Source organism: Alligator sinensis, unplaced genomic scaffold (assembly GCF_000455745.1).
Source record: "Alligator sinensis unplaced genomic scaffold, ASM45574v1 scaffold1086_1, whole genome shotgun sequence".
NCBI classification, from domain to species: domain Eukaryota; kingdom Metazoa; phylum Chordata; order Crocodylia; family Alligatoridae; genus Alligator; species Alligator sinensis.
The window spans coordinates 293666-308999 of record NW_005842600.1 but is presented as its reverse complement, the minus strand read 5'-3'; the positions used below and the strand labels follow the sequence as shown (position 1 = coordinate 308999).

At 53.5% G+C, this 15334-nt stretch overlaps 1 protein-coding gene across 3 annotated transcripts in view; it reads left to right on the top strand.

Annotated features, from left to right (window-relative positions):
* The window catches only part of ETV5 (ETS variant 5), a 30773-nt gene that overhangs the window by 12747 nt on the left and 2692 nt on the right, over positions 1 to 15334 (top strand). For all 3 annotated transcript variants that reach the window (XM_025214738.1, XM_014524363.2, XM_006032979.3), the window contains 6 exons: positions 289 to 585; positions 5714 to 5973; positions 8050 to 8112; positions 9832 to 9900; positions 10104 to 10273; positions 14388 to 14489. In XM_025214738.1, coding sequence (XP_025070523.1) covers positions 289 to 585; positions 5714 to 5973; positions 8050 to 8112; positions 9832 to 9900; positions 10104 to 10273; positions 14388 to 14489 — 961 coding nt within the window. The remainder of the gene's footprint in view (positions 1 to 288; positions 586 to 5713; positions 5974 to 8049; positions 8113 to 9831; positions 9901 to 10103; positions 10274 to 14387; positions 14490 to 15334) is intronic.

Below are 15334 nucleotides of genomic sequence, written 5' to 3'. Positions count from 1 at the left end.
TAGGGAAAGGTTTAAATATGACGAGCTGGGTTTTTTGTTTTTTTCACACGTGATTGGAAGGGGAAAGATTGTGGGAAATCTGAGGCTTCATCATGGGGACCTATCTTGCCTGCTGCTTCTCTGAGGTACAGAGATTTCCCTGGGGGCTGCTCACAACCCAGCAGTGTTAGTGCCACTGCCTCCTAACAGCCAGGAAACACTAGCAGGCTTGGGTAGCTGTGAGCAGTGTCGGGAGACTGCTCCTGTGGTCCTTGCAACATCACGGTCCTTTCTGTCTTCCATTTGCAGTGCCTATGACAGAAAGCCCCAAGCCGGGTTCAAGCCAGTAACCCCACCTGCTACACCCGTGTCGCCCGCCCATCAGAACTCGTCGCTTCCGCCCCCTCCACCACCTCCGTCTGTGCAGACCGCGGCCCATGTCGCGCCTCCAGGCCCGCTGCGGGGGGCTCCCCCAGCATCAACTGCACCTGCCCTTCATTCTCTTCAGGAACCAAGGCAGCAAACGTTTGCAGTGCCCCGGCCACCTCATCCACCCATGCAAATGCCAAAGATGATGCCTGAAAACCAGTATCCAACAGAGCACAGGTAACAAGCACCATTTGCCTTCTGTCTAGACCAAACGTGTGCTTTTCTCTTCTCTTAAGACCAAGCAGAAGTTTCTCCAAACCCAGCAGGTTGATCCCTTTTCTCAGAATTTAACAGCTGAGTGTCGTTTTGGCGAGTATGGGACAGACAAACAGAGGATCAAACACGCCTGATCAGGGCCATGTGATGCCCCATCCTTATAACCAAGCAGATCACTTCTGCTTTTGTCTGTTTCTCTTCCTTTTAGAAATCAAAAGATGGATGAAAACTGCAGATCTTGGGATTTTTTTTTAAAAGGGCTTGATGCAACATTTGTCACCTTTTGCAAAGATCTTTATTGCTTTCTGCTTCCTTGAGAGGCATCTCTCCAAACCAGTCGGTGCTCTGCTGCCACATTCACCCTAACTTACCATTGTTTCCACCCCAAGACAACAGCAGGGGGTTGACACAAACCTCATGCTGCCTGTGCCTTGCTGCCTCTCCCCAAGAGAGTCCAGCTTTTTCAGCTGGGCTCAAAGAGACTGGTGCTGATTTATGGCAGACTATGAGAGTTTAAGCACTGACTCAGTCCATGTTCCTTCCCAACTACCTCTGCTTTTCCAGGAGGGATTGTGCCTTTCTGCTTGTCACAGTGTAACTTTGCTGCTATCTGTCCTATGCAGGATGGTGTCAAGCAGGTTTCCTGCCCTTCCCCAGTTAGTTTCCTTAACCATTGTTAACTTTTACTTCTCTGCCATACCAGTGGTATATGTGCCTTCCAGCCCAGAAGTTGAGTAGATGGACTCTCTCTTTAGCTGTTTCACAAAGTGCTGGCCTGTAAAACAGTTTTAGGGAGTTACCCTGCCCCTGGAGGCTGGTCAGGGTCTTCTGGCAGTGCCCAATCTTTGGAAGGCTATTGGAGAATAGGAGCTTGGCCACCCCTATTCCCTCCATCCTTGCTGCCAGTTATGGGCAAGTGAAATGTTGTAGAAGCACCATGAGTCTTTGCTAACCCTGCATAGTGTCACTGCAGGGCTCAGTTGGAGTTGGTTGTGTGCCTGCTCTGTTTCCATTTATCAACAGGGTTGGATAACTCAGGAGTGTAAGTTTAGCAGTGCCTGTTTTAGAGATACCCCTGTAATGCGCTTTGCTCAAGATTGCTGAGGTGCACTCCCAGCCTTGCTCCATCTAAACAAAGCTCCAATTTGGGAAATGCATCTTATGGGATGTGTCCTGTAGAGAGTCTGAAAACACTAAGAACCTTCTTTGCTTGCCTGAGTGAGGATACATTTTTAAAACTCTAACTGTAGGCTATAAGCCATTGGTGAGGAAAATGTCCCACCATGAGTGCCCACCAGTGCATCTGTCCCCAGACTAGGAGGCGGAAGGTGCAGGTTCTCTTCCCAGCTCACCTAATAACTCACTTGGAAGCTCACTGAGAACTAAGTAGGTATCCTCACCCAGTTCTAACTACCCCCTCCACACTGTGTAGGGGACTGGCTAAGAGGATTTAGTACTGTGTCTTATTTGTATGTCCTGCAGGGGAAAAAAGAAAAAGGAACATTCCTTTCATTTCCTGCCCCCTCCACACCCCACCTCAGTTTCTTATCAACACAGAGCCAAGGTTGTTTCTTTGATACCTTTGCCTAGCTCCTGCTTGCACATACATGAGTCTTGCTATTGTCTTGTGTGGGAGTTGCTGGACACTTGTCCTTACTTAATCTTCCATGTTTGTACGCGTTTCTATCCCACTTCAGCTTGCCTAGATGTGCTCTATCCCTCCTCATAACATCCTCACAAGTGCTTGTTGTCCTTCCCTTTAGTATGTGTTGGTGAAAATGATTGGCATTTGGCGAGCTCACTGCTGCCCGAGGTCATGGTAGCTTCCCACTTAAGTCGGCATTTCCAGTTTCTTGCCGAAGAATTAGCAATTTATTCTATTTGACTCTTGCCAAGTTGCAGATCCATCTTATTGCATCAAATTTGCCTGTCTCCAGTTTCCCTGGGAGAGCTGTGTGGAATGTGGCTGCCCATTCAGACCAGCAGCTATGACTAAAACATGCAGAAGCAGCATCTTAGCTCAGCATAGTTTCAGTAACTCTTTCTTTCCCTCTGTTCTTGTGTCCATATCCAATATTTAGCTAGGCCTTTTAGAGCAAGCTGTGGGCCTTACTTTGCCTAGGTTAGGAACCAGGAAGTCTGTGCTCTCCTTTGAGTTAGTTCTTTGTCTTGGAAGAGCTGCTGTGGATGTTTAAGGCTGAGAACCCTGTAGAGGCCAGTTCTGCTGGAAGAGTGGGGAAGTGGAAAGAAAAAGGCTCTGTAGAAACAGAGCTGTACCTGTATCTGTAGGGTTTAACTTGTTTGGTCTCTGTAAACAAGGGACTTCTTTTTAAAGGTCCTGCCTGCAGAATGCAGATCAGTCCCTCAGAGAGGGGCCTGGAGGAGGGAGGGCTCTGTGTCACATGAAGGTCAGGGCATAAAAAAGTTGGACAAATTTTATCATAAGCAGGATGATATGGAAAATGCTTGGCTAAGCTGCACCAGTGGAAGCCATAGGAACATAAATCAACATTGGGCTTCAAAAGACGAGCTTACCTCTCTGCATATTTCTGCTCTCATCTTCCTCCCCACCACAGCTCTTTCCAAAAACCCCCCTGAGTGAATGACATCTGAGGTTGCTTTGCAGACCATGGGGCTCTGAGCTGCAGACGACCTTACAGCTATGTTTGGGATATTGACTCGGCCTCATCTGGAAGTGCCACTTCCTACAGAGGCCATGCCAGTGCAGGGCTAGAGTTTCAGTCTGGAAGGTTAGAGGGACATCCAGCGGAAGTGCAGTAATCCAGGCCTGTCAGCTGCAGAGGATCCGGTTACAAGGCCAAATGCCGTGCAGGCCTTGGGGTGCTTGCAAAGGGAATGGATTTGTACAGATCGCCTTTCAAGGTGTTAATCTGCTAGGGCACTGGAGTCTCTGCGCGTGCGTGGTGAAACGCCAGGCAGGGCTCCCATCCACCTCTCTCCAGCTTGTCAGCACTTAGCCCCTGTAAGGTCAAAAATAGGGCCATGGAAGCTGCGCTCTCCTCCCTGTGGATGGCAGTGATTCCAGTGGCGACACGCAGGGGGCACAAGGGGGTGCATGTGCACCCCCTGACTGGCCACACTCGCCACTTAGGCGATGGGCAGTGGGGCAGGCGAGAGCACTGGTGTCCCCCCGGCAAGTGCCAGCCAATTGCTGAAGCCGCTCCCAGAAGTGGCCTCAGCTGCAGCCGCTCCCGGAAGTGACTGCAGTGATCAGCCGTCGTGGGATTGATTGCAGAGGTCCCCCCAGGCAGTGAGATCGGCCACGGAGGGACCCCCACCAGTCAGTGGGACTGCTCGCAGGGGAGGCACAGGGGCCCCCCCCCCCCCACCCCGAGTAAGGTGGCACCAGTCACACATGAGTGATTCCCTGGTGTGAGAAATGGGACTTGGGCTGCACATAGGCACGTGGTTTAGCAACATCCTTGAATTGAGAGGCCAGAAGGGGGAAGTTCAAGAGTTAGGGGAGCAGAATCCTGAAAGGAGCTGGTTCTTCAGTACTGAGTTGTTTGAGGGTTGCCCTGAGTGGGCCATGTCAGGAGCTTGTCATCTTGAGCATCTGCGTGAGCTCCAAGGTATATGGCCTTTGGGAAAATGTGCTCTGTTCCCACCTTAGCATGTTAAAGGCTTAATCCCAGCCTCAGAGGCAGGTTAGCAGCCATTTGTCTTCCGTTGATTGCTAAATGGATTGAGCATTTATACATGTGTCCAGTCCTCCATGGGAGCAAACTTGCCACAGGGCCCCTCTCTCCTCTGTGTCTTCATTTTGAACTTCTCCCTCTGCCAGAAATATGGAAAGGGCTTCCTGACTTTCCTGGAGATGGGGACTTGTCTCTCATCTGCTTGAGCACCAGGTGAGGTACCAAGAGGAGATTTTTGTGCAAGGCCTAGAAGTTGAGGAAGGAGAGACAGCTGCATGTGCCAGTCTGATTCCCTTGATGTGGACAGGGCTTGGTTGATTCTCTCTGGTGCTTGAACTCACATTATGCAAGTCGCCACAAAGGAGCGAAGAGTGGGAAATGGATCATTGTGCCCAAAGCCTTTCTCCCCCTGCCCACTCCCCCCAGTAAAGATGGTAGGTGCTCCAGGAAACAAGGGTAGGGGAGTGGTCCTGGGGTGTCCCCTACTGGACACAGCCTGGGGGTGGCTCCCTTAGCAGCGGAGGAACAGAACTGGCTGGACCCAAGGGGTGTGGGGGGTATAGGTAGGCAGTCACAAGGTCTCTTTTTGGTCTGCATAAGAACAGCTTGACTTCTGAATTTAACTTCAGTCCCTCCAGATCTACTGGGTAACTGGTCACTGCTTTATGAGCTGGTGATGGTGGGGTCCTTGCAGTCTGTTATCAAGTTCAAACTAAGCTCATCATCTTAACTGTTCTTTCCCCCACACATTCTCACCCCATTAGAGAAAACTGAGTCCTTTGTGGCAGTTGTAGTTCTCATCAACAGCTTGTTTCTTCCTTGGGAGGCCACTTGGAGAGCTACAGTCACATCTGCTGGGGATGAGTAAGTTTCTGGCCTTAAAACTGGTGAACCTTCCACCATTTTTCACAAGGAAGAGATGTTATGAGGGCTTTCTCAGAGATTCATCCCCAGCATGTGGTGTTGGACACTTAGCTGCTCACTGTCCTTTTCACAGCCCCAGACCCATCACATTGAGGTCTTGCTCCCTAGCTTTGGGAGTAAGACATCCCTGGACAGTCTACTCCACTTCTTGTTGCATTTTACAGAGGTCCCCTGGCCTGCCTAAAGCTGTTGGCAGGATTGTCTCCGGTGCTAGGAGGGGAGCATGGCCCTTTGTTCCCCTCTGCACTTATTGCCGTGTCCCCTGTCTGTGGTTATTCTGTGTGGCAGCTGGCAGTGTTGGCGCTTGCAGTCGCTTGCGTAGGAATGCCTTGGATGGCATCTCCCAGTGAAAAAAATAGGCCTGGGTTGTTAACCTCTAATTGGAGTAGCAAGCTCCGTGACCCCAGTGGAGCCTGGACTGCCTGCCTATGCTGGGAACACGTGTTTTTTGCCCTCCAGGGTAACATCTTTTTTTCCCCATGTCTTTGTGTTTCCCTCCCTCCTAGGTTCCAGCGACAGATGTCTGAACCCTGCCATCCTTTTCCCCCTCAGCCAGGGGTCCCTGGAGACAATCGCCCTGTCTACCACAGGCAGATGTCGGAGCCAATCGTCCCTGTTGCCCCCCACCCTCCTCAGGGATTCAAACAGGAGTACCATGATCCCCTCTATGATCATGGGGTCCCGGGCATCCCTGGGCCTGCCAGGCATGGGTTCCAGTCTCCAATGGGCATTAAGCAGGAACCCAGGGATTACTGCATTGACTCAGGTCAGTATGAGAGCTGGGCCCTCAGTATGGAGGTTGTGAGGGACTGTCTGGGACTAGGGAAGAGACCTCCCACCCCCATGCCGAGGCCCTAAGAGTGTATTTGCACACACACTGTGGGAGCATATCCCAGGCTGTAACCTTGCTTCAAGCAAGACTCCCACCATATGCTGCTACATGTCCCTGTTTGGTACTAGTTCAACTGCCAGACCCCAAAGTGAGGTGAGGAGGGAAGCAAATCCCTCGTGCCAGGGCCCACAGCCCTGCTGGAGCGGAGCTCTGCCTTAGCCCTTCGGCGTAGCCGCAGTGCCAAGTAGACCAGCAGCTGAGAGCAATGTGCATGCCATGCTGCACATCTGGAGGGGAACGAGGGCCACGTCCCAGCTCTGCAAGTCCTGTCTGATCTGCACGCCTCGGAATGAGAGCAGAGCCAGCCTTTTATCTCTTCCATCTACCCACTGAGGCTGGGGGGGCTGCCGGGGGGGGAATGTTGGTGCATAGACCCTGCCGCTCTCAGCAAGTTAAAAATAACTGCGGCCAGCCCACCCGCCGCTCCTGAGGTTTACCTGGCAACTTCCTCTCCACCGTTCTCAAGTGTCATGTTAAAGCAATGGCCCGGGCAGCTTTGGCACTTTCCCCTGGGGACAGAGGGAGCTGCTTCCCACTTGCTGCCACCAACCTTTTCACCTAGCTAGAAGGACAGATTTATCTCTGTTTTCACTTAATACATAAATAAGCCCCTGGCCTTTGACAGGTGTTGCTATGACTAAGCTTCAGGGGTCCACGTAGCTGGGAGCTGCCATCTGCGATGCGACATGAGTCCCCTAGTCCGAGGCACCATGCAGGGGGGTTATTGGGGCACGCCACTGATTTAGATGGGTTCAGGCCCATCGCTTCCCTCAGGGAGGGGAGAGAGCCCCCCCAGTGCCAACCATGCTGCCCAGTTGTGTGATTTCTGTTGTTGTCTGTTGTTGGTGCAGGGCCCCACCCGCCTCACGATGGCAAATCCTCTAATCGCATTAAGCCTAAAAATACTGTGACCTCAGGATGGAACCTGGTCATCAGCTACCAGTTGGAGCAGGTGGGGGGTGGAAGAGGAGCTGCAAGGGTTTATTTTTTTTAAGGACCCTTGTTATCTCCATTCCTCTCCCTCTTTATATGGCCTGAGCCATGGGGGGGGGGGGGGGGGGGGGGGTTAAAAGGAGCCTTATTTTTTTTTTGTAATGAAGGCTGTTGCAAATGACCTTTCCCCTGTTGAGAATATCCATCGACCTTTGCAGGCTGCCACTTTACTGTGGATCTCTTCCAAACTAGGAAAAGCGCCTGCCCTGTTGTATTGTAGCCGTGGCTTCTCTCTGTGGTCACCAAAGGGATGTTCTTGCAAAGGGAATGAAGGGGGAGGGAGGGGTGGAGGGAGGCAGCTGGAGTAGGCGGATGAGAGCAGAGGAGGTGGCTTATAAAGACTTCTAGGAACAATATACATGCCTTCCTTGGTAGCGTATCAACATCCACAAATGCAGTACCACTCTCTGGAGTCCTCTCTCTGGTTCAGCTCGTCTTGCCCATCTAAAATCAAGTGGTAAATAGTTTTGACATGGGAGCAGGGAAGGAAAAGTTCAGAGTTAAAACCTGCTGTGCTGGTGGGTTTGTTTGTTTTTTTAAGCTGTTAGTTTTCAAGGCAAGAGAGGAAACCCTTTCAGGGAAGTGGCAAGTAAAAGCAAATGCGAGTTAAAGATCAATCTTGCCAGCAAGTGGTTCCTGGAACAACAGCTGCCTTTTGCGTTAACTCTTCCATGTCAGAGCTGTTGTGTTCAGGGGCTTGCCTGGCTTCCTGTTGGCGAAGCAGGCAGCAGACCAGCGTAGGCCGGGGAGCAGGGGGTGGCCTTAGTCTGGGAAGGGGTTGAAGCTGGTCTATCCAGATGCTGTGGGCTCTGCTCCCTCGAAGCAGGTCTGTGTGGGCCTTGGTGTGATCATGCAGTCCTGCACTTCCCCATCAGGCTGCTTCTGCTTTTCTAGCCTGACCGTGCAAAGCCTATTGCATTCAGCAAGGCACTAACGCAGCCTCCATCTCCATTTCAGAAGTGCCTACCTGCCAGTCCTCGTACATGAGAGGAGGGGGCTACTTCCCCGGCAGCCATGATGGTGAGTTGTGCTCACATGGGCATGGGACAACATGTATCAGGGAGGGGGCAAGGGCTGGCTGTGCACTCTTGGCTTGGGTAGAAAAATGGGAACTGATGACCAGATGCAGTCAAGGGGTAGTACGATGCTGGCATTCTCAAAAGGGAGAGGGCCAGGGGGCAGGCTGGGTGAATGTGAGGGTGGCTGTTGCCTGGCACTTCTTGCTCAATCCAGCTGCCAAGATCCTGGCAGGATCAGCACAGAGTTTCTCCTTCCTATCACTAACAGGAGAAATCAGAAGGGTACCTGGGGTCACTGACTCCAGTTCTCTGCCTTCCCAGGCAGTTGGTTACCCAAGAAATCCCCAAAATGGCCACTGAAAAGCAAAGAGGTTTGCACTGGCTGTCAGCTTGCTTCTGACATGCTTCACTCCAGCTCTTGACAGCAGTGGTGCTTGTGGGCAGGAGGTCTGAGGCAGCCTGAGTCCCACTGAGCATCACTGACCCTAGTCCCTAGGCAAGGCATCTGCATGGTGCTGGTAGCTGTGCTGGCCATGGCAGCTGATGAATGGAGGGGCACCCCCTGACTCCCTCAGGGGCCACTGAAATGCATCCCAGGGAAAAGGAGCCTTCTGGGGCTGGGCTGCTGTGTAAGCAGGTGCTACTGCACTGCTACCAAACCCAGGCAGCACCCGGCAGCAAGGTTCATCTCCCTGCAACAGCAAGGTCAGGGCAGGTGCTTGGAGGAAGTGTTTGAAGCTACATGCAGGCTGCAGCATCTCTGCCCTGTGCTTTTCTGCCTGCTGAAGCGGCGCTCTCAACACCTCAGAGTAACGAGTGCTTCGGTGCCAGCCTAGCAGGCCCCTGCCACCTGGCTGAGGCCTGCTATCACTCCTTTGCCACACTGGGTGCGGTCCCATGAATGCAGATGGAGAAGCGAGCCAGCTTTGATTAGAGATCCAATCTGCCTCTCACCGAGGACTCCCATCTCCTTCTGCACCCGCAGTTCAGCCCACAGGACACCTTCCTTCCTGCCCCCTGAGCTGGGGGTGCTAGGCAGTGATGCTGCCTGCTGCCTCTGCAGCTGCTAATAGCGTATCTCCATCCAACTGCCGCCTCACCGGAGCTAACAGACCATCCCAGCTGTTAGCTGGGGAGAGAAACCGCACAGCTTCTCTCAACCACGCTCCCCGAGGGCTGCCTGCTTGGCACTCCTCTGATTTAGGGAGGGAGCTACGTGCTATATGGTCTGAAGTGAGGTAACTTGCCCCCATGCAAACACAACAAGGGCTCTGGTTACTGCAGCTGCTGGAGGGGAGGGGAGAGGAGGGGACAACAGACCTGAACTGGGCTCCAGCAGCAGTGAGGGCTCCAGCTTGCTTGCTGACGTGAACCTCTAGTCTAAAAAGACCAGGCTTGCTCTCTGAAGCCACCCACGAAGGCTTGTGGAACAAGGCTTTAGGTTTGATGGAAAGTTCCTTTAAAGATTTTTTTCCTTCAGAACAAGGGGTGGCCTCTAGGAGTTCCTGTTTTGGGCCTTGGGCCAGACTGGCATGGGGGTCACATTTGGTCTTAAACTTCAGAGGATGAATAAAATGGGGCTTCCCCTGAGCATAGATGGGGTCCAACCCATGTCCCTTGAGTTTTCCGACGTCCCATGGGTGGCTCTCCTGGCTGCTCTGGGTTGCAGAGGGCCATATAGGATGCTGCACTTAGCTAACGGGCCTGCTTTTCCCTCTAGGGTTTTCCTATGACAAAGATGCCCGGCTGTACTTTGATGACACATGTGTGGTGCCAGAGAGGCTGGAAGGTAAGCGCGATGCAATGGTGGGGACATAGTGGGGTGGGTCAGGGAGCTGCCCTGCACAGTTGAGTTGATGAAGACCCTGGCATGGCTCCTCTAGTGGTGGCAGGCCGCCATGGTTTAGAGGGGCTAGAGGGGGGTGGGGGGGGCGCCTGGCTGAGCACAGCACCAGAGGCATGTGACCTAACAACCTGTCTCGACCTGTGCAGGCAAAGTGAAGCAAGAGCCCACCATCTATCGGGAGGGGCCCCCATACCAGAGACGAGGGTCTCTGCAGCTCTGGCAGTTCCTGGTCACACTTCTGGATGACCCAGCCAACGCCCACTTCATCGCCTGGACGGGCCGGGGCATGGAGTTCAAGCTGATCGAGCCTGAAGAGGTACAGACCTGATGGCAGGACTCCCCAGCACCACCTGCTTTTGCAAGTGCTGCTTAGTTTCTTGCTGTATCGTGAAGGCCTTGGTTTCCAGGCAGCCTTGCCTCCCTTCAGTGGTCAGGATGCCACGGGGGCGGGGAGCAGCCAAAGACTTTGCCTGGGGTTGAATCTGGGTGGTTAAACCCTTGACTGGAAATAACCCTCTGGATCTTGCCTTCTCCTGTATGACTGACTGCTCACCTGTAACTGAGCAGAAGTAAATCTCCCTGGTGGAAGATGCTGGGTTTGGCTAGGCTGGTTGGGGAGGGCAAGGGGTGTGGGACCACTGCGAGGTGCAGAAATGGTATGTGGCTGCCTCGCTACGTGTCTGTGTAGTATGTCCCATGGCAGTGCCCGGGGTGGGTCCGCTGGGCCCAACAGCAGCCCAGGTAGTGTCGTACGTCATCACAGCTGGAAAAGTTGTGAGGCTCTGTTGAACTGGGTGAGGCTGGCAGTGGGGCCTGCTTCACACTGGCAGACTGGGTGGGGATGGGAGGCTGCATTTCTGTCATTGAGGCAGCCTGGTAGGCCTGTGGGGTGAGATTGATGGTTGGGTTTTGGCCTTGAGCAGCATTGTCCAGCAGTGAAATGGTTCATGGTGACCTTTCAGCAGTCCCTAGTGAGTTTGAGTCACCCCTGAGTTGAGTGAGAGGTGAAGAGTGGGCTCAAGAGTGCCAGCCGACGTGGGCCAGCGCTGCTGCCACGTGGTGGTATATAACAGGAGCAGCATGGAGGCATCTCTCCAGCAGCCAGGGCTACAGTAGTTTTCTGAAGGGATCTCAGCAGATGCCAGGACAGGTTGCACCACCACAGCTGCCAGAGGCAGTGAGAGGGTGGCTCTGGTGTGTCCTGCCAGTCTTCGTGCCCTGGGGTCAGTAGAGTCTGTTTGCAGGATGAGGTGGTTTTAAAGGTGAAAAGCCAGTGCTTGGCCTCCACTGAAGCAGCTGGAGCAGTTGTTCTGCCTTCCTGAGTGATACACGCATGCACTGGTCCTACTCTTCTCGGCAGCGTGGTGTGGAAGATGCATGCTCCTCCTCGCCTCCACAAAGCCCCTGGTCAGTGTCAAATAGCTGAACCCCAGAGCTGGTCTTGGGACTCTGGTGTGTCAATGTGCTCTGCCCTGCTTGGGTTAACTCCCTAGGAAAGTTTTCCCACCTGCAATGCAGGCTCTCTGCCCCAGGCTAGGAGATGCTCTTTGCCTTTGTAAGACAGCAGTCTCTTGTGGAAGCCGCTCCTCTGCAGCCTGTATGGATTCATCCTGGTTTGCAGCCAGGGCTCTTCATTGCTTTGCCACAGCTGCCCTGGGGCTGTAGCACTGGCCCAGTGACTGCAGGGAAGCCCGGCTGTGGGCCCTGTGTGACAGCTGTGCATCAAACCTTCTCCCATCAATCCTTCTCAGCAGGGCCACGCACTAAGCCTAAAGCCCAGCCGCTGGGCTGTCTGCTTAGAGTCCCAGCCTGTCCTTGGGGAGCCCTTTGGGCCTTGCCGTGCTATCTCCCAAGCAGGCCAGAAATGTCCCTGCATAACTTGGAGCATGGTTCCATGTCTCTGCCATACAGACTTTCTCTGCTGCTTGTAGCTGCCTTCTGTTAACGAGCAGAAGCTGGTCAGATGCATCACTGTCAGCCCACATCCACGAAGAGCCTCCTCTGTTAGTTTCCACTGTGGCTTGGGCTGTGTCCCAGGATTGCCACGGAGGTACTGGGTTTCATAACTGACCCTCTGCAGTACTCGTAAGGAGTGTCACGGCGAGCTTGTAGGGTGACGCAGAGGAAGAAGCCGTTTGAGGAGTAATTGAAACCAGCTGCAGAGCGGCGTGGTGCATGGTGGGTAATTATCCATAATATCTGTTACGCCGTGCATGGAAATTGTGGTTTTTCAAACGGCTTTTTTGGCCAGCTCCCTAATCAAATGTCTTTTGATAGTCCTCCAGTTTAGCACTCTCTGAATTATGACAGGCTGCACTTTCATCTGGAAATGCTTTCGCTGTGAATCTGCATTTGTTGCCTTTTGAGAGGAATGGATTCGGGGAGGGGGGAGGAATGCATGTGGCCGAGCTAGGCTGCAGGAGGAGGGCTGGTCCCTGGGATGTGGTTGCTGAAGGAGGAGGAGAGATGACTGCCTCCTCACCCTGGATTCCTGACACCTCCCCAGGGCATGGGGAGGTGTGGTAGGGAAGGCAAGCCTCTCTGCTGTCTAGGTGCTTGGAGCAGGCCCTTGAGCCCTGCTGGTCCCCCAAAGTGAGCACCTGGCCAGCAGCAAGCATGTGCTCAGGATCCATCAGCATGTGCTATCACGCAGCAGAGGCAAAGAAGCTCTTCTGGGGCCTCCTGTGTCAGTGAAGCCCCTGTGCCCAGAATTGATTGTGTAACCATAGCTACAGGGCTGCCATGTGTAATGCACCGACTTGTCCTTGTGTGGATAAGCGGTGATGGAGAGCGTGCGACTGAACATCGCGGCGTGCCCTAGAACGCTCCTGTTGCAGACCCGCTCGCAGAACCAGGCTGAGGGGTTTGGTGCTCCTTGGGGCAGCGTGTGTTGTCGTGGCTGTAGCTAGACGGGGCAAGCAGGGGGTGGTGGCTGTAACTTCCTCTTCTGTCACTTGTGCCTGCATCTTTGCGGTCAAGGAGTCACGGAAGAAGTCAGCCTGCCACAGGGGTGACGCATAAGAGGTACATGCGGGTGCATGTGCACACCCTGAGTGTGGCGGTGCACCCCCTAGAAAAAGGCACTGCTGACACTGTCAGCAGCGCCAGTGGGTGGTCACCGCTTGCCACCCTACTGCCATCAGAGCTTCTGGGTGGTTGCCAACCCCTGGTTGGTGCTCATGTTGCACCCCCCCCAGCTGCCAACAGTGCCGGTGGCGTCTGCGGGAGCTCCATTCTTACCACTGCCGCGCTCCCGCCACCGCCAGCGCAGCCGTGCCCCCCCAGCCGCCAAGGGCACGTGCCATTCATGGCCTGCCATATGCTACTGCAGCCCGTTAGATTGGCCTGGCGCGTGGGCAGCAAGAGATGGTTTCCCCATCTTGTGTGGTGAGGATGGGAAGAGTCGGTAGAGGGCTGGACCCATCTTCCTGTTAAAACTCTGCGTGGTTATGGGGTGCCCATGGTGGGTTTTGGATATGGCAGAAGGGACCGTGCTAGATGCACGCTTCTCACTGGTTTATTCTGTAGCTGACACTGGCAAGTAAAAGCAGGCCTTCCATCTGGAGCACCCTGGGAGAGCTGAGCCGCCCTGCTGTCTGCTGTGTTCCCTGGATGGCTCTAAAACTGCATGTGTGGCTCTGATGGCTGCCCTGGGCCTCTGACATTTCCCCACCGTCATAATGCCTCTGGTGGACAGGGCTTGGATTCAAGCACTTAGTGCTAAGCAATCCCATCAATCTCCCTCTGAGTGGGTAATGGCGCTGCATGGCTTATTGCTGGTGCCAAAGGTCCCCTGGGAAGCGGTGGATTGGCTGGCAGCAGGCTTATGTCTTTGGATTCCTGCTCCCGACGGGAACTGAAATTGAGTCAAGCTTTTCCGGCTGCTGCGGGAAGCTGTTAGAAATGAGCTGGTGCACTCGCAGCTCAGGAGCAACTCGCAAGTGATGGGGGGCGGAGGGGGCGCTCATCTAAGGTTTCAGAGCTGACCACTCTAATGATTCTTTATTGACTCCAGCAGAAACCGCAGGGCTAATGGCTGTTGATTTGCTCAGCCACTTGCAGGTAGTATAATAACTACTTCTTGGGCAGGGGCAAGAGGGGGCTGGTTAACAGCATCCTGAGCCTTTTGCCTTTTGGTCATAAGGTCGCTATGGTTTCCTCGTGCTGTAATGTAAGGGCAGTTTGTTCGTGGGCCTAGTCCCGCTTCCCATAGCCGTGGCCCTTGGAGAGCACTGGAGAGGTGAGAGCAGGCAGTGGATGCGTGCAGCATTTAGGTGGGCTAGCAGCCTGTTTCTGGCGCCTGGGTTGGTGCCTGTCGAGGGGCACTGACCTCCCAGGTCTTTGGGACGTCACCCTCTCAGTAGTGTCTGACTTCAGCACAGCCTTTGGAGCTACTGCTGGGTCTTCACTGCCATCTCCTTTCCTTCCAGGTCGCTCGCCGCTGGGGAATCCAGAAGAACCGACCTGCCATGAACTATGACAAGCTCAGCCGTTCCCTGCGCTACTACTACGAAAAGGGGATCATGCAGAAGGCAAGTGGCTCGTTGCTTCCTATCCAGAGAAAGCCTGGTGCTTGGGGTTGAAGTGGAGCCTTCCTGTGGGTGGGGAGATGGGGTGCTTCCAGCACTCACAGACCATGTTTGGTTCAAATTCAGGGGAGGCCTCCTTACTTGTGACTGGCAGTAAAACTGTGCAGGAGCAAGGGTTGGCTCCCCAGGCTGTGGGAAGAGAAACCTGGAAGAGGGGAGTGATTAAGCCAGAAGGAGGCAGTAGGAAGTTGCTGCTGCCTTAGGAGCATTGTTGCCTGAAGGAGGCATGGGTTCCATTTTACCTTCTTCCGCAGGCTGTAGGCACAGCAGTGTCGAGATGGAGATGGAAATCCCAGGTGACCAAGACCCACTGCCCATACAAGTTTGGTACAGGGCTCAGTGTGGTTAGGAGCACAACTTTTTGTACAGGATTCAATGTGGCTGCTTTGACCCTGAAAGTGGGGCCTGAAGCTGCCCTGGTATAAGCACGGTCCTCTTGGTGTTGTGTAGTTTCTATTTTGCTAGTCTGGCAGACATTTGAAAGGGGCATGATATTGTGGAGATCAACCCTAACTTTTTATTCCTGCTTGTCTTAGCTGCAAGTAGCCATGGAGACTGCTCTAGTAAATTGTACAATGAAGCACTTCTGAACTTAAGAGCGTGTTTATCCAGATGATTTAGCCTCAAGAGACCCCTTTTTTTTTTTTTAACAATAGCATCAACAAAAAGCCCTTGGAAACACTGCACTGCTTTTCTCCATGGGGAGAGAAGCGTTTTCCTTTAAACCAAGGAGCTCTGCAAACATGAGTGTAGCTGTGTATTTGGGGACCGAGTGAACAAACCCATCG